General features: G+C 36.6%; 1 protein-coding gene across 5 annotated transcripts in view; it reads right to left on the minus strand.

The window, feature by feature from the left end:
* LRP12 (LDL receptor related protein 12) overlaps positions 1–19,583 on the minus strand; it is an 84,416-nt gene that overhangs the window by 40,279 nt on the left and 24,554 nt on the right. For 2 of the 5 annotated variants that reach the window (XM_065902540.1, XM_065902542.1), the window contains one exon: positions 6,340–6,396. The exons of 2 other annotated variants lie outside the window; for them this stretch is intronic. In XM_065902540.1, the coding sequence (XP_065758612.1) occupies positions 6,340–6,396 (57 nt within the window). Of the gene's footprint in view, positions 1–4,098; positions 4,161–6,339; positions 6,397–19,583 lie in introns of those variants that run through there. One more of the 5 variants, XM_065902543.1, reaches the window with a different exon arrangement.

Here is a 19,583-nt window from a genome sequence, read left to right on the forward strand (position 1 = left end):
TATCTTTTGGAATTATGGTTTCTCTAGGTATATGCCTAACAGTGGGATAGCTGGGTCACGTGGTATTTCTACTTTTTAGTTTAAGGAACCTCCATACTGCTCTCCATAGTGGCTGTATCAATTTACATTCCCACCAACAGCGTAAGAGGATTCCCTTTCCTCTATACCATCTCCAGTATTTACTGTTTGTGAATTTTTTGATGGTAGTCATTCTAAATGTTGTGAGGTGATACGTCACTGGAGTTTTGACTTACATTTCTCTAATAATTGGTGATGCTGAACATCTTTTCATGTGTTTGTTGGCCATCTGTAGGTCCTCTCTGAAGAAGTATCTATTTAGGTCTTCTCATTTTTGATTGGGTTGTTTTTTGATATCGAGCTACATGAGCTGTTAGATTAATCCTTTGTTAGTTGCTTCATCTGCAAATATTTTCTCCCACTCTGAGGATTGTCTTTTCATTTTGTTTACGGTTTCTCTTGCTGTGCAAAAGCGTCCAAGTTTCACTAAACCCAAATTGTTTCTCTTTGTTGTTGCTACTCTAGAAGACGGATCAAAAAAGATCTTGCTGTGATTTATCTCATAGAACGTTCTATGTTTTCTTCTAAGAATTTTATAGTATCTAGCCTGTACCTGTCCAGTTTCCCAGCACCACTTATTGAAGAGACTGTCTTTTCTCCACTGCATATTCTTGCCTCCTTTGACACAGATTAGCTGACCGTAGATGTGTGGGTTATTTCTGAGCCTTCTACCTTGTTCCACTAATCTATATTCCTGTTTTTGTGCTAGTACCATGCTGCCCTGGTAACTGTAGCTTTGTAGTATAGTATAACGTCAGGGAGCCTGATTGCTCCGGCTCTGTTTTACTTTCTTAAGACTGCTTCGGCCCGGCTTCCCTGATGGTCCAGGGGTTAAGAATCCACCTTGCAATGAAAGGAATACCACCATTTTGGTCCCTGATCCAGGAAGATTCCCACATGTTGCTGTGCAACTAAGCCCATCTGCCACAACTACTGAGCCTGTGTACTCCAACTACTGAAGCTTGTGTGCCTAGGGCCTGTGCTCCACAACAAGCAAAGCCACCACAGCGAGAAGCCCAAGCACTGTCACAAATCATCCCCGCTGGCAGCAACTAGACGAGGTGAGAGCGCAGCAACAAGGACCCACCACAGCCAAAATATAAAATAAATCTTAAAAAAAAAGGACTGCTTTGGCTATTTGAGGTCTTTCGTGTTTCTATACAAATTGTAAAATTTTTTGTCCTAATTCTGTGAAAAATATCCTTGATGATTTGACAGGGGTTACACTGAATCTGTAGATTGCTTTGGGTAGTACAGTCAATTTCACAATCCAATTCTTCCAATCCAAGAACATGGTATATCTCTCCATCTGCTTGTGTCATCTTTGATTTCTTTCATGAGTAACTTAGTCTTTTGAAAGTGAAAGTCACTCAGTCATATCCAACTCTTTGAATATAGCTCTTTTGCCTCCTTAGGTAGGTTTACTCCTAGGTATTTTATTCTTTTTTTGTTGCATGGTAAATGGTATAGTTTCCTTAATTTCTCTTTCTGAGCTTTCATTGTTAGTGTATAAGAATGTAAGAGATTCTGAGTATTAATTTTGTATCCTGCAACTTTACCAAATTCATTGATGAGCTCTAGCAGTCTTCTATTGGTGTCTGTAGGACTTTTTATGTACAGTATCAGGTCATCTGAAAAAAGTTGAGTTCTACTTCTTCTTTTCCAACCTGGATTCCTTTTATTTTTCTTCTCTGATTGCTGTTGCTACAACTTCCACAACTATGTTGAATAAAAGTAGTGAGACTGGATAAGCTTTTTCTGCATCTATTGAGAAGAACATATGTTTTTTATTCAATTTGTTAATATGGTGTATCACATCGATTTGTTTGCATACACTGAATAATCCTTGCACTCCTGGGATAAATCCCACTTGATCATTGTTATGATCCTTTTAAAATGTTGTTAGGTTTGGTTTGCTAGTATTTTGTTGAGGATTTTTGCATCTATGTTTATCAGTGATATTGCCCTGTAATTTTCTTTTTTCTGTGATATCTTTGTCTGGTTTTGGTATGAAGAGTGATGGTGGCCTCGTACAATGAAGTTGGGAGTGTTTATCCCTCTGCAATTTTTTGGAATTGTTTGAGGAGGACAGGTGTTAGCTCGTCTCTAAATGTTTGACAGAATTCACCTTAAAGCCATTTGGTTCTGAACTTTTGTTTCCTGGAAGATTTTTAATCAGTTTCAATTCCATTACTTGTGACTGCCTGTGCCTGTGTGTGCGCTCTGTTGTGTAGAGTCTTTGTGACCCCATGGACTGTACCCCACAGGTTCTTCTGTCCATGGGATTTTTCAGGCAAGAATACTGAAGCAGGTTGCCATTTCCTCTTCCAGGGGATCTTCCTGACCCAGGGATCGAATCCGGGTCTCTTACGTCTCTTGAATTGGCAGGGGGATTCTTTACCACTAACATCACCTGGGAAGCCCCTACTTGTGATTCGTCTGTTCAGATCTTCCCATCCCTTCATGTTGTCTCTGCACAGCCAACAGCAGCCCTCTCCCTAGATCTGCTTTCCTAACCCCATGTTTTAGTATTCATCCCCCACCAGCAACTTCTGCTCCTACGCTGGGGTGCCCAGGGTAGATTCTGGAGGAGGCTTTGGCATAGATGGGCCACATGGGCCTTACGTATGATCAAAGGAGGCTTTGGTGGTGGTGGCACTCAGGACCCTGGAACCTGCAAGGGTGGGCAGCGGAGGCTTTGGCTTCAGCAGCAGATGAGCTTGCTCAGTCGGGAAGGAATATTTTTACTTACTGCTTACTCCCATCCTTCTCAGCACAAGGTACATATCAGGTGTTTAGTACAAACTGAATGAATTTAATTCATTACAGTTAGGGTGACTGTACATTCCAAATTGACTAGGATAGTTCTGGTTTGCCTGTGGTATCAGCATATTGAAAACAGTATACCTTTTTGCTTTCAAAGTGTCTTGATCTGGGTAATAAATTACGTGAAAATACTACTGCACCTAAGTTAAAGTTCTTCAAAAATGTCATTAAAATTTCCAGAACATAAAGAATGAATGAGCTAAGGTGCAAAGCACTGTCAAATAAAGCAGCAGAGCTGAAAAGAGCAGGTGAAGAGCAGAAGCAGGCAGCTCCACAGAACACGGAGACACCTTGTCACTTTTGCTGCTTGCTGGGCCCAAGAAAGAGCAAGTCCTACATTTAGAGATTCTTCCAAAAGCTAATTTCCCATTTATAAGAGCACTGAAAGGGCTCTTTTCAACTAGGGATACAAGGAATTCAGAAGGCTTATACTATACCAAGCATTATACCTTCTATAGCTCCATACTGACTAAAGAAAAAGTGCAATGAGTCTATATCCAAAATCACATTTTGAGAGAACATTCATTTATATTTTTAATGATATGGTTGGAATAGACTTCATCTTAATCTTCTCTTTCCACAAAAGAAAGATTTTATAAGACAAACCTTCAGGAAAAACAATAAGTCATTAATAAGGTTTCACTGCGCTCTGAAAGTAATTTATTGATATATAAGTACATTTAATTAAAACACTCATTTTGTTACAGACTGAACTGTGTTACCCCTAAGACTCCTATGTTAAAGTCCAAACTGCCAGTACTCAGAATGTGGCTGGATTTCGAGACAAGATCTTTAAAGAGGCAACTAAATTAAAATGAAGTCACATGGGTGGGTCCTATCTAATGTGATGGGTGTCCTAATAAGGAGAGATCAGGACACAGACACACAGATTGAAGACTATGAGAAGATACAGATAGAAGACAGCCATCTACAAACCAAAGAAAACGGCCTCAGAAGAAACCAACTCTGCTAACACCTTGATTTTGGATTTTTAGCCTTCACGACTATGAGAAAATAAACCTATGTTATAAATCCACATAACTCAGTCAACCAATATTTCCAAATATCTAATTCGTATTACAAAATCATGCATGGTGAAAAAAACCCTTTAAAGGACAAGAACGGTCACTGGATTTTGGTAAAACAGGGAACAAAAGTTCACTGATGCAGTTTCAGATCCCACTTGCAACTAACCTTTAAGAAACCACCACCTGTTGAGTTCTGGCATCACATCAAAGAAGAATCTTCATAATTATCTGAAAAAAGTTATGGAAATATTCCTCTCTTTTCAAATCACACATTGGTGTACTGCTGGATTGTCCTTATATTGTCGAACAAAGCAACATGTTACAAAAGGCTGAGCGCACAGATGTCAGAATCCAGGTACTCCTTTATAAGTCAATCTTTAAAAAGTTTGCAAAACTGTAAAGCAATACCATTCTTCTTACTGATGTTGTTTTGGAAAATGCATTTTTAACAAAATTATGTTACTGATGTAAAGATGCCATGGATTCACTACTTTCATATCCAAGTAAATGAAGAAGTTTTTAAACAATTTCTCAGCTTTAATTTCTAATACAGTAAATATCAGTAGCTATAGCCTATATAAACATAAGCTCTTTGAAATCCTTGTTATGGGCTGAATTGCATCCTTTGCAAACTCATGTGCTTAAGTCCTAACCCTCAAATGTGACTGTATTTGGAAGCCAGGCTGTAACTCATAAAGATGGGACCCTAATGCTACAGGGCTGGGATCCTTATAAAGAAGAGGAAGAGACACCAGAGTACCTCACTTTCTCCGAGAGCACATACAGGAAATGTCATGTGAGGACAGAGTGAGAAGGCCCCATCAGCAAGTCAGGAAGAAAGGTCTCACCAGAAACCAACCCCACCCGCCCCCTGACCTTGGACTTCTAGCCTCTAGACTGTGAGAAGCTAAGTGACCTTGGACATCTAGCCTCTAGACTGTGAGAAGCTAAGTTGCTATTATTTAAGCCACTCAGCCTATGGTGTTTTGTAATGGTAGCCGCCCGAGTAGACTAATACAGTCCCCGATATTATTAAAAGTTTACAAGGGGTCCTGAGACCAAAAAATTTGAAAATCACTGAATTAGATAATAATCACTTGGCTGTGTAAATTAAATGTTTGTAAACAATTTCTTACTTCATAGTGACAACTTGGAAAAGTCATCACAATTCTCAATAGATATCCAAAGCAGGAAAAGGGAGAAAATTAAGGTCAACCCTAAATAAACTTTTTTAACTTGATATACACAACTGTATGACACTTGAAAGCATATGAAAATGGGGAAACACACTGTAGAAGAATTAACATAGGCTGCAAAGGCACCTGCTTTTCACTTTTAGGAAACCTGACCTGTCAATCTGTTTGGCCTGGCACAGGCTAACTCCTAGACTACTTGTTAAGTCTATTAACTTTCTAAATATAAAATAAGATATAAAACAGAAGAGGAAACCTTCAGTTTTGCTTAATGAGAAAAAAATAACCACAAAATTGTAAGAAAACATGAAGAAATCAAGTGGTAAACTGACAAATACACCAAGTGCAATTTTTCTTAACTACACAAAACTCATTAAGAATATAGGAAATAACAGTAAGAAACTCTATTTCAGTATATGTGGAAAATAAAGATTTTGCTCTCCAAGTAACTGTACTTGATAAGGTAAAAATGGTATCAAAGTTGTAGAAATCACCTAAGAATGAAAAAAAAAATCAACTGAATTATAGTTGATTTATAATGCTGTGTTAATTTTAGGTGACAGATTCTTTTCCATTAGTTTATGAGAAGATACTGAATATAGTTCCCAGACTTTATTATTTATTTTGTGTATATAAGAATGAACATTTTAATAGATATGGGTCCTTAAGTAATTATTAATTTATAAAAGCTTAAATAGGTGGAAAAATGCATTTATCTTAGCAAGTTTCTGAATCTCATAGATGCACATATGTTGTTGGGGTGCTTTTTTAGTAACATATAAATTGTGCATTCAAGTACTACAGTTTTATGTATAGTAGCATTTCATCTAAAAAGTCAGGCAAAAATGCTAATTTCTAAGGCTCCAATGCTATAAGCAGCATTCAAAATTACATTTTCATAAATTTCATTTCATATAACTTTCTATGGAAAGAAACCACAAATTCAGCTTGAGCTAACTTTTCTCTTGGTTCAATGTTTGTACAGAAAAATAATTATGCAGTCCTTCTGGAAAAGTATAATCAATCCACAGCCATGCAAGTATCAATTTTATCTTGTGAGAATTTCTCCATGTTCCAGTTCTTTCCTTATTACATGCTGCAAAAAGCAGTAATAACTTTTATAGCCAAATATCACTTCATAAGATACCAGGTGGCTTTCAATATTTACCATATAAGTCATGCATGAAATTTAAACATTACAAAAAATGACTTACCAGTTGACACTCCTGAAATATGCACATTTTCAGAATGTTCTGCAAGAGCACCATGTCCTAAAATTAAACATAATGAATAAACTAATTTCCAAGATAAAAATTTTTTAAAAATTTTCAGATTCTCCCTCTAACAGAAAAACAGGTACTTAGAGCTACTTATAATATTCAGAAACTAAATTAAGGTCTCATAATAATCTTCAAAACAATATTACAAAGCCCCAAATCATAATCTCAGTAAGAACAACAAAACGTTTTGGAAATCACGACAAGGTAGTGTAAAGTAAAGGCCAAATATATAAGTGTGATTAATACCAGAAAGAATTTTCTGTCAAGTGAACAGTCCAAAGAGAACTTAGTACTATTACCAGAAAAGGGACAATCATAAACTTTTTAAAAACAGCATTTCTCTAAAAGCATGCTTAATAGTCCACAATGTGCTCACTGCTACAGTCACACATGTTGGTACTTAAAAAAAAAAGGTCTTGCTTTTGCACTGTCTTCTAAGTCTGTCAACATTTTATCAACAACTCTAATAGTCTTTAGGGGCTTCCCCTGTGGCTCAAATGGTAAAGAATCCACCTGCCGTGCAGGAGATCTGGGTTTGATCCCTGGGTTGGGAAGATCCCCTGGAGAAGGGAAAGGCTACCCACTCCAGTATTCTGACCTGAAGAATTCCATGGACTGTATAATCCATGGGGTCGCAAAGAGTCGGACAAGACTGAGCGACTTTCAATCAATCAATCAATCATCTTTAGAGTAGAGACATAATTATATCCTATTTTGGTAGCCCCTGATTTTCTATATCTCCTACCACAAAGCTGGGCACATGAAAGCATTCAAGTAACTGAAATTAGTTACCAAGTGTCAGCTAGAAAAATAGCGTTTAAAAAAGACCCCTTTTAAAGTAGAAACTATTTACTCCTTTAAATGAGTAAACAGTGTCCCTCAGGTATTATCCTTAAAAATTTAATTTAGCTGTATTATGAATGACTTCCATCTACCTCTATTTTTCTTGTACAAGTTGCTCATGTTTACTTCTAAAGTTTGTCTCTTGTCTATGCATTAGGTCAATTTCCAGCTGATAAGGCATTCTCCCTAGGGTGGGGCAGGTTCAGAGGAAGCTAGGTGGGAGAAACTTCAATGGCAAAAGCAGAATTCTCTCTGAAGGTTCAAAGAGTGAAGATAATAGCAAATACTATAATTAACAGTTCATCTTTTAAACCACCACATTTCTATGGTTGCTTGATTACTGTTTTGCATCCCCCAAGGAACTAAGCTCTAGGACAGCAGAATCTGTTTTCGCCTGCCTCACCACTGTCTGCACAGTTCCCAGAACACAGCAGGTGCTCAAAGAGCTAATGAATGAAGGGAGGCTACGGGAGGGCCATGACAATGAGATGAAATCATGCCAGTTAAGCACCTGATACACAGGACTGGAAAAGATCAGTTTTCACTCCAAGACTAAAGAAGGGCGATGCCAGAGAATGTTCACACTACTGTACCACTGCACTCATTTCACATTGCTAGTAAGGTTATATTAAAAATCCTTCAAGCTAGGCCTCAGCAGTACATGAACTGAGAACTTTCAGATGTACAAGCTGGGTTTCAAAGAGGCAGAAGAACCAGAGATCAAATTGCCAACATTTGTTGGATCATGGAGAAAGCAAGGGTGTTTCCAGAAAAACATCACTTCTGCTTCATTGACTACACTAAAGCTTTTGACTGTGTGGATCACAACAAACTGTGGAGAATGCTTAAAGAGTTCGGAGTAACAGACCACCTTACCTGCCTCCTGAGAAATCTGTAGGCAGGTCAAGAAGCAAGTTAGAACCAGATATGGAACAATGGACTGGTTCCAAACTGGGAAAGGAGTACATCGAGGCTGTATATTGTCACCCCGTTTATTTAATTTATACGCAGAGTACATCATACTAATTGCTAGGCTAAATGAATCACAAGCTGGAATCAATACTGTTGGGAGAAATATCAACAATCTCAGATATGCAGATGACACCACTCTAATGGCAGAAAATGCAGAGGAACTAAATAGTCTCTTAATGAAGGTGAAAGAGTGAAAAAGCTGGCTTAAAATTCAACACTCAAAAAACTAAGACCATGGCATCTGATTCCATCATTTCATGGCAAATAGAAGGGGGAAAAGTAGAAGCAGTGACAGATTTTTCTTGGCCTCCCTCACTGCAGATGGTGACTACAGTCATGAAATTAAAAGATGTTTGCTCCTCGGAAGGAAAGCTATGACAAACCTAGACAGCATATTAAAAAGCAGATAAATCATTTTGCTAACAAAGACCCAAATAGTCAAAGCTATGGTTTTTCCAGTAGTCATGTATGGTTGTGAGACTTGGACCATAAAGAAGGATGAGTGCCAAAGAACTGATGCCTTCAAATTGTGGTGCTGGAGAAGACTCTTGAGAGTCCTGTGGACTGCAAGGAGATCAAACCAGTCAATTCTAAAGGAAATTAACCCTGAATATTCATTGGAAGGACAGATGCTGAAGGCCCAATACTTTGGCCATTTGATGCAAAGAGTTGACTCATTGGAAAAGACCCTAATGCTGGGAAAGATTGAAGGCAAAAAGAGAAGGGGTAGCAGATAATTAGATGGTTAGATGGCATCACCAACTCAACAGATGTGAGCTTGAGCAAACAAACTCCAGGAGATAGTGAGGACAGAGGAGCCTGGTGTGCTACACTCCATGGAGTTGCAAAGAGTGAGACATGACTTAGCAAATGAACAAGAACAGTGCCAGACAGATTGCACTGAACAGAAATTCATTTTTATAGCTATGTAAAATATATTTTAATTATTACTGAAGAATAATAGTGATAAAACAACCTTCTTAGTTCAACCACAACTACAGCCTTCAAAATGAAAAGAGGTGTTATACTTCCCTCCATTAAAAATGATCCAGTGGAAATGGTGGCATAGGTGTGTAAGTTGTATTTAGTACACAAATAAATTGGATCAGTTATTTATATGAGTACTGAACATTAATACCACAGAAGCCACATTTTTTCCCAGCAATATTAAATGATACAGACACAGAAATGAAACTACTAGAAAGCTCCTACATTATTTCTTTAATGTGTACAACTTATGAAAATTCGTAGCATAAACAAAACAGTAAATAAGAAATAGATTCAATAAACAACTAACAAGATTGGCTAAAGGTCAGTATAAACTGCCTAAATCTTTGCTATTTACAAAAGGTCAGCAGTACAGGCATTCCAGGGAGCTTACTTTTGGAAAGGCAGAGTCTCAGGCCCTGCCCCAGATTACTGAGTCAGAATTTACATTTTAACAAAGACCACTCCCCTGCTCCCAGTGATTTGAATGCACATTAACATTTGAGAGGCAGGGTTTAAACCTTTTACTTCTAAAGTAGCTACAACTCCAAATTAAAGCTGTGTAATCTGCGATCCTAAGATTCAAATACCCTTAAAGTAGCATATTAAATTATCCTCAGGAGTTTTAATATTAGATACATTTTATACATTAAATTTTTAATTCTAATTCAGTAAACAGAATACAGACAAGCAGAAGGAAAACAGTAACAATGTAGTATTCAAGACTATGGGTTCTGGACTAGATTGCCAGGATTCTAACGCCAGCTCCAATTATTTACTTGCTCTGCAATTTGGGGCAAGTTACGTAACCTCTTTGTGTCTTAATTTCATCTTTAAAACAGAGCAGATAACACCTATCTTAAAGGGTTTAGGAGAATTCTGTTAGTAGAAAATAACAGAATTTAATCTATATCCCCATTAGCATGTAAATGAACAAATTAAAAACAGTCTTACAATAAAATATTCAATAAACCGAATTAATTCTATATGTGGTGGTGGTTTAGTTGCTAAGTCATGTCCAACTCTTGCGACTCCATGGACAGTAGCCTGCCAGGCTCCTCTGTCCACGGGATTCTCATGGACAGAGAATCCTGGAGTGGGTTGCCATTTCCTACTCCAGGGGATCTTTCCAAACCAGGAATCAAACCTGGGTCTCCTGCATTGCAGTCAGATTCTTTACCAACTGAGCTACAAGGGAAGCCTAATTCTATATGTACTCACATGAAAAGATATGCCAAGTTAAATATGCTTCAGAATAACATTAGAATATGATCTAATTTTAATTTTTAAATGGTGCATATATAGTTAATGCATATGTTTATATAATCATAAGATATATGAATGCATGTGTGTGTATATACACACACAGACACAGACACATATGTGTGTGTGTCTAAGGCTATACACAAACTGAAATCAAAGAGGAAGACCTACTTTGTGTACTTCAGCATTGACCGAATTTACTACAACAGGCACAGATTCCTTTTAAAAAAATTTATTCATATTATCAAAAAATAGAGAAGACATATAGTCCCTTTCCCATCATTCTAAATAAACAGAAGTCTCATAAATATTGTATGAAACATTATAATTTCAGAAGTATTATTGATTTTTAAAACCAACATAACAATACTTTAAGTCATAAAACATGATACTACTAACTTCCCACAAATTTACTCTAGTTTAAAAACAATCCTATTTAAAAGTTAAAAAAATGATAATTTCTGATATCAAATAACTATCCCTTTTTTGAGGATTACATTATACTAGATATTTCCTACTCTAAGTATCACATGAAATAAGTGGGCTGCTGAATTGAGGTATACTTGTCATTTTTACAAACATGCCACTTACAAAACACATGTTATATATAAGCTGAGAGCACTGCCTCAAACTGCTTTGTTAATATAAAGTTCATTATATTTCCCCTAATGCCCAGCCCCCAACACCCAAGAGAAGAAAACCCCATACATATGAGGTTGTACACACACCACCTCCTCATTGCAACTACAGAGGTGACCATGCAAGATATTCTCACGTAAGTCACCCTTTAAAGTTGCTATATACTGGAATAATACACAGTCTGATAAAACATTACTTCTATAACCATACACTGTGTGTGTGTGTGTGCACGTGCTCAGTCATGTCCAACTCTTTGAGACCCCATGAACTGTAGCCTGCAAGGCTCCTCTGTCCATAGAATTTTTCCAGGCAAGACTACTGGAGGGGGTTGCCATTTCCTCCTCCAGGGGCTCTTCCTGACTCACCGACTGAAACGGTGTCTCTTGCACCTCCTGCATTGGCAGGTGGATTCTTTATTACCGGGCCACCTAGCAACTAATTAGTTAGTGGACCAGCTCATTAGCTAGAACTCCTAGAAAACAAGAAAAAGTTTTATTATCACTTAAATAAGGAAATAACTTTTAAGACTTAATTTTTTTTCATTCCTATTAACCAAATTCCAAAGATAATTGGTCCCACTTATAATACTTCTTACCAAGCTAAAATATGGTTCTATAATTTCTGAAATACAAGAGAGAACTGTTTTAGGAAAAGAGACCACAGAGGGGTGAATTTGAGCTCTGGAACCAGACTCTGTGGAATCAAACCTTAGCTTTACTATTTATTTTACTCATGAACCTTAATAACAATTTCTCCTAAGATTTACTCACCTGCATAAATAGAATATCCTCATTTAGAGAATATCTTAATTCATGGTCTCTCCATCCTTGTTGCTTTGTGTCTTTCTTCCTGTCTATTCTTATTAAGAACTAAAGTTCTTAAAAAATAGCTAATAAATACTGCAAGTTTGATAGATACATGCCAGACACACCCTAAGTGCCTCACAAGGCTTCCCTCAGCTTATCCTTAAAAAAAAAAAGCAGTTCACTTTAAGGCAAGAAAACCAGCTTTTAGCAATTTAGTAATTTTTTTTCAAAAAGCAAGTAATTGGATGGATTAAAAATTCAAATTCACAGTCATTAAAAAGTTTGTGCTCCTTATTTAAAAAAAAAAATGCGGACATGAATATACTTGCTTGCAAAGGAAACAGGACTCAACTTCTTAACTTTCAGAATTAAAAACCACCTCCCAGAGCTACTCCAATTTGTATGGGGGAAGATCAGTGGTTAAAAAGTTAATGAGCAGCAGTTACAAGTCACTTATATGATCAGCATCCTACAATCCTATTTTCACTGTGCAGTGAGAAGTATCAAATATCAAAACATGAACATACATATATATACCCCCAAAGCAAACATCCTTTCTATTTTACTTTACTTAAAGAAAAATTTCAAAATTGTAAATAGGGCTTACCAAACTCTACAAAGTATGAGCCTTCCCAACTACTCCAAAAGTTTCCTCTCTTGTGATTCACTTTTCCACTCCATATCTTCTCTCCAGAAATATTAGATTTCACTTAGAAAAGAGTCAGTTGCGTCTAGATTTCACTTAGAAAAGAGTCAGTTGCGTCTTTTGCCTTTGGACTTTAACATATTATTTTTTTAGGAAGGTATCTCCTGATTCCCTCATTAGGTTAGGTCATTCTGTTACCAGGCTCCTATAGAACTGTCATTTTCTGAAAACGTATCACACTTGTATTATCTGTGTAATGTCTACTGTGTGACCTTAATCTAGGTGGTGGAAGGTGGGTGGGTGCTGGGACATAGCTGGGTTTGTTCTGTTTTGTAACCCAGTGACTAGCACAGAACCCAACACACAATAGGAGATACTTAGTCCAAATCTGATCAAATAAACGAATGAACAGTAGGTTGACATGTAAGTAAAAGGCATAGTCTTTGCCACCAAAGAGTTGATTATCTACTGAGAAAATAATTTAAAATATATGAAACAGAAGCAAACAATATAAAACCAAAATAAAATTAGCAAGCTTCTTACTCAGGTAGGAAGCTTTGGAGGCTTTTCTACTAAAAATGGGAATGGAAGATAGAAGTACCCACCATATTAGCCATGATATTAACCCAGTGCAATTACACAAAAAAAGACAATTATAGGCATTAAGGACTGGAAAAGAAGAGGTAAAACGACATCCATCTGTATCTGATATGATTGTATATGTACTTGAAAAACCCAAGACAGTCAAGAGCAAAGTTATAAAAAATATGATAAATTAGTAAAGTAGCAAGATATAAAATAAGCATACAAAAACAAAACACCTTTATAGAAACAAGCAACAGCCAGTCCGAAGATAAGAGAAGATACAATTTTTAATAGCAACAAAGAAAGATTTTAAAACCTCAAACACAGAACTCCTGCTGCTGGTCCTGATGAAGCAATGGATAACAGACCAGCTTTCTCCAGGTAGAAAGCTAATGCAATAAAAGAACTCTTTTTAATTTGTTTCCCAGAGATCTTTATTTCTCAGAGATCACAGTTTTATACTGCCTGCTGTCTCATGTCTGAAAATGTTGGAAAAAAAATAACAAAAGTTCAGACATGAGACAATAGGCAGTTCTAACCAACAAAAAGAGAAAGAAATCCAAAATGGACTTGCTAATACCATTTTGTTAACTGTTTTCTAGTTTTTTCAATAATTCTTTTGTTCCTTTTTTCTTCTCTTACTTTCTTCTTTGTGATCTGATGATCTTCTGTGGTGGTCTGATAAGCTTTCTCTCTTTTGTGTATCTACCATAGGTTTTTGCTTTGTGGTTCTTATGAGACTTAAATATCTTATAACAGTCTACTTTAAGCTGTTAACTTTGAATGTGCACCAAAGCTCTACATTTTTACTCCCCACATTTTATATTTTTGAGGTCACAATTTATATCTATTCACCGAGTATTCATAATAAATTATTTTAGTCACACTTTTAATACTTTTGCTTTTAAACCTTCATACTAGAGTTATAAGTGATTTACTAACCACCAATACAACATTTGAATATTCTGAATTTAACTATGTATTTACCTTTACCAGTGAGATTTATACTTTTATTATCTTTTCTTGTTCCTAATTAATATTCTTTCATTTCAACTTGGAGAAGTTCCTTTTAACATTTCTTGTGAGGCGGCATAGTGGTGAAGTCCTTCAGCTTTTGTTTCTCTGGAAAACTCATTATCCTCCTTTAATTCTGAAGAACAACTTTGCCAGGTAAACTATTTGTGGTTGGCAGTTGCTTTTCTTTTTTTTATTTTAGCACTCTGAATATGGCATGCTACTCCCTTTTGGCCTACAAAGGTTCTGCTAATAGTCTTATGAGGATTTGTTTGCATGTAACAAGTTTTGGTCTTGCTGCTTTTAAGAATCTCTCTTTCAAAAAAAAAAGAATCTCTCTTTCTCTTTCACAATTTAATAATGCATGTATCAGTCTGCTTGATGCTGTCCATAAGTCTCTTAAACTATCTTCACTCCTTTTCATTCAAATTCCTTTTTTGTGTGTGTAATTCACTAAAGGATGCAAAAAGTCAACCATAAGAATTTAAAAGAAGTAGTTGTTTCTAATCAGGATGATTATTGTATTAGATGTTGTTCTGGTACCCAGATGAAACTTTTCTAAATTGTGCAAAGTGTATAAGAGAATTTGTTATGCCCTTGTAGAAGTGAATAACACTTGCCTCTGACAGGCCTACTACCAATCTGTAAAAAAAAATAAGGTTCTGGTAACACTGCTCTAACCAAACTCATATGGCTTGTAGATTTCTTTTCCCAGGTATTCTTTTATTTCCTATGATCTTCCCTAGAGCCATATGAGTAACTGCTGGTTTGTGGAACTCTCATCCTTACCCCATTTTGGAAAATCAAAACTGCATTTCTGTTTTCCAATCATCGGATCTTTCTTTCCTTCTCTCATTCCCTGGAAGTATTTTACCACCTAAGTCAGAACTCGTTAAGGCATTTAGAGTCTCTGGATGAACTATAATCCTTGTACCTGTGTCCTTCAAGAAGACTCTCAGATACAATTACTCTTACCCTTTCAGTGTGAAGAGTAGTATATTTGACAGAGGGGACATAAACATCACCAGTATTACACCATCTGTCAAAGTAACAGACTTATATTCTTCTCTGTTAGTCTTTATTCTACAAAGAAATGTTTAAAAGGCTGCTTTGTTGTCCTTGGTATTTTTGCTGAACTCAGTCTTGTGTTTTCTCTATATTACTAATAGCAATGCTTTTATTTTTGGTTATTAAATATCCTTTTTATCTTGGGAACATGTTCTTAATTAGTGAAGTCATTGAGGAATCACTTAATTTCCTTAATTTTTTCTGCCATTCATTCCTTTTTGGGAGTTTGTGATTTCAATAACTAGAAATTTTTGAGATTTTAATAATCTCCCCAGCCTTTCTTTCCAGATTTTCATGTTGTGGAGGCACTTTTTTTTTTGGTCTAAATTACTTTAGAATATTTAGGTCTTAAGCTCTGATTCTGACCAAGCTAATTAAAAAAAAACACAACATTTATTGTGTTATTTATGGCTGCCCTGGGTCTTCACTGCTGCATGTGGGCTTTCTCTAGCTGTGGTGAGTGGGGGGCTACTTTGTCCTGGTGTGTGGACTTGGCACTGCGGGAGCTTCTCTCATTGCAGAGCATGGGCTCTAGGGTGTGTGGGCTCTAGGGCGCAGGCTCAGCAGTGCTGGTGCATGGGTTTAGCTGCCCCATGGCATGCGAGATCTTCCCGGACCAGGGGTTAAACCCATGTCCCCTGCATTGGAAGGTGGATTCAGAACCATTGGACCACCAGCGAAGTCTCCCAACCTCATTTTTTTTTTAGTGATTTTAATACAGTTATTTCTACCTGGTCAAATAAGGTATAGAGAAAGTACACTGTTAAGGACTGAAATGTGCCGCTCAAAATTAATACGCTGAAGCCCAAATGCCCAAGGTGACTGTATTTGGAGACATGGCCTTCAAAGGGATAATTAAGGTTAAAGGAAGTCACAAGGGTGAGGACCTAATCTGATGAGACTGTTTCTTTAAGAAGAGACATCAGATATCTCTTTATTTGTGCAGAGAACAGACCATGTGAGGACACAGTGAGATGGACACCTCAAGTCAGGAAGAGGAACATCAACAGAAACCAACCCAGACAGCACCTTGACCTTGGACTTCTAGCGTCCAGAATTGTAAGAAAATAAATTTGCGTTGTTTAAGCTACCCAGTCTCTGGTATTTTGATGAGGCAGCCCAAGCAGACTAATAAACACACTTTTCCCAGGTCATGGCTAAACAAAGATGCTTGTGAATGCCTTAAAAGTGTATAAAAAATTCAGAACATTCTTTTGAAAACAGGCTCCATAGTGTCTAACAAATACATGAGAGGTTTTGTGCAAAAAAAGGTTAAGAAATTCCTTGGAGACAAAGCTTCTTTTCCAGCTTTATTTAATTACTGGTATTCTAAAACTATTACTTCTATAGCTTTTTAATTGTAGGCATTCATTATGGATTTAATAGACTTTTATGAACTGGCCTGAACCTACCTGCTACTTAAAATAATAATGATCATTTACAACATTATTTTTTATCGAAATAAACATTCTAATTTTCAAAGCACATTAAAAGACATTTGGGAATTCACTGTTTTTATGTTTAGGCTTCCTATATTATGTTAGTAAGATTTTATGCTGGAAATATCTTCAAATAAGGGCATGATGACAATGAACTATTAGTCAAAGAACAAATACTATACAAACACAAGTTACCTGTATTCACAGGATGAATCATATCCCTGAAAGAACATGCAAGACAGTTATGAATCCCACTGCTGAGTACCTCAGTGACCATGTTCACGCAGATAGAAATAATCTTTATTGTAAAACAGCTTGAAGCATTGATGTAAGAACTCACAAAACAAACTAGAAAGGGGCTCAGCTAAAGAGTACATGGGTTCAAAGGTTCCTACCTGTGACTTCTGTGTTTCACAAGAGTAAATATGAAGGTTTGAATGGATTCATAAATCTAGGAAAAATGAGAATTATACACATATATTTCCAATGAGATTTACTGACATATACTTCACACAACATTTAATTCATCATTTAAAGTATACCATTTGGTGGTTTTTATTATATTCAAAAAGTTGTGCAACTATCACTACTATCTCATACCTGAATGTTTCCATCAACCCCAAAGAAAAAGCGTACCTATTAACAGTTATTCCTCTTTTTTGTTTTCTTCCAGCCCCTACATTAACTAATCTAGTTTTTGTCTCTATGGGGTTTTCCTATTCCAAACATTTCATATAAATGGAACCATACAATATGTGATCTTACATGTCTGGTTTCTTTCATCATGCATAACGTTTTCATGGGTAATCCATGTTGTGCCACATCAGTAGTTCATTCTTCTTCATGGCACAATAGTAGTCCATTATATGGATAAATCACATTGGGCTAATCCATTCATCAGCTGACAGACATCTGGGTTGTTTCCACTTTTTGTGAATACTGCTATGGATATCTATACAAGCTTCTGTGCAGACATGTTTTCAATTCTCTTGAGTATATCCATAGAGAGGAACTGCTGGGTCTTTTTGAAAACTCTATGCTTATTTTTCTGAGCAAATGCCGAACTTTTTTCCAAATGGCTGTGCAATTTTACATTCCCAACAGCCATGTGTAAGAGTCCCAATTTACCCATATCCTCAACAATACTTTTTTATTGTCTTTTTATTACAGTTATTCTGGTGGGTGTGAAGTGATACCTCACTGTGGTTTCACTTACATTTCCCTAATGAGTAAAGATGTTGAAGTTCTTTTCATGTGTTTATTGGGGATGTCAATATATCCTTTGGAGAAACATCTATTTAAACATCTATTCAAATCCTTTGCCCATTTCTTAATTAGCTGAGTTGTCTTTTTGTTTTTGTTGAGTTTTGAGAGTTTTTACATATTGTGCATATTAATCCCTTATCAGATATGTGATTCACAAATATTTTCTTTCATTCTGTAGTTTAATTTTCCACTTTCCTGATGTAAAGATGTTTTTTGATGTTGAAATATGTGTTTGAAGTATAGGTATTTTTTGGTTTTGAGACAATCCAATTAACCTATTTTTGTGGTTGTTGCTAGTGTTTTGGAGTCCTATCCAAGAATCCATTTTGTAATTCAAGATCACAAAGATTTACTCATATGTTTATTTCTAAGCGTGTCACAGTTTTAGCACTTATACTTGGTCTCTGGTACATTTTGAGTTAACTGTTGTGTACAGTGTTAACAAAAGGGTCACATTCGTTCTTTTGCATGTGGATAACCAGCTGTCTCACAACTGGATGAAAATATTATTTTTCCCCAGTGACTTATCCTGGCACTTGTGTTGAACATCAATTGGCTATAAATATAACTATTTACTGCTGGACTTTCAATTCTATACCATTGATCTAAAATGATCTAAAATATATATCCTTATGTTAGTATCACACACTTTTCATTACTGTAGCCTGATATTGTATTGATACTGTAGCTTCTGAAATTGGGAAGTATGAGTTCTTTTTTGAGATTATTTTGGCTATTCTGAATCACTTGAATTTCTAAATCAATTTATGAATAATTTAATTAATTTATTTGGCCATGACATACCGTTTGCAGAGTCTTAGTTCCCCAACCAGGGGCTGAACCCAGCCCTCAGCAATGAAAGTGCAGAGTCCCAACCACTGAACCACCAGGCAATCTCCTTTAAATGAACTTTAAAATCAGCTTGTCAATTCTGCAAAGACACTTGAAATTTTAGGAGAGATTATGCTGAATCTGTAGATCAACTTGGGGAGTATAAAGAATACTAATTCCTAACAATATTAATTCTTCAGATACATAAATATGATGCACGTCTTTTCATGTACTTGTTGTTCAGTCACTCAGTCGCTTCCAATTCTTTGTGACCCCATGGACTGCAGCACACCAGGCTTCCCAGTCCTTCACCATCCCCTGGAGCTTGCTCAAACTCAAGTCATTGAGTTGGGGATGCCATGCAACCATCTCATCCTCAGTTATCCCCTTCTTCTCCTGTCTTCAATCCTTCCCAGCAAGAGGGTCATTTCCAATGAGTTGGCTCTTCACATCAGGTGGCCGAAGTATTGGAGCTTCAGCTTCAGCATCAGTCCTTCCGGTGAATATTCAGGATTGATTTCCTTTAAGATGGACTGGTTGGATCTTGTTGCAGTTCAAGGGGCTCTCAAGAGTCTTCTCCAACACCACAGTTCAAAAGCATCAATTCTTGGGCGCTCAGTCTTCTATATGGTTCAACTCTCACATTCATACATGACCACTGGAAAACCATACCTTTGACTATACTGACCTTTGTCAGCAAAGTGATGTCTCTGCTTTTTAATATGCTGTCTAGGTCTGTCATTTCATCCAAGGAGCAGGCATCTTTTAATTTCATGGCTACAGTCACTCTCCACATGATTTTGGAGCCCAAGAAAATAA

Source organism: Muntiacus reevesi, chromosome 12 (genome assembly GCF_963930625.1).
Source record: "Muntiacus reevesi chromosome 12, mMunRee1.1, whole genome shotgun sequence".
In the NCBI taxonomy this organism is placed as follows: domain Eukaryota; kingdom Metazoa; phylum Chordata; class Mammalia; order Artiodactyla; family Cervidae; genus Muntiacus; species Muntiacus reevesi.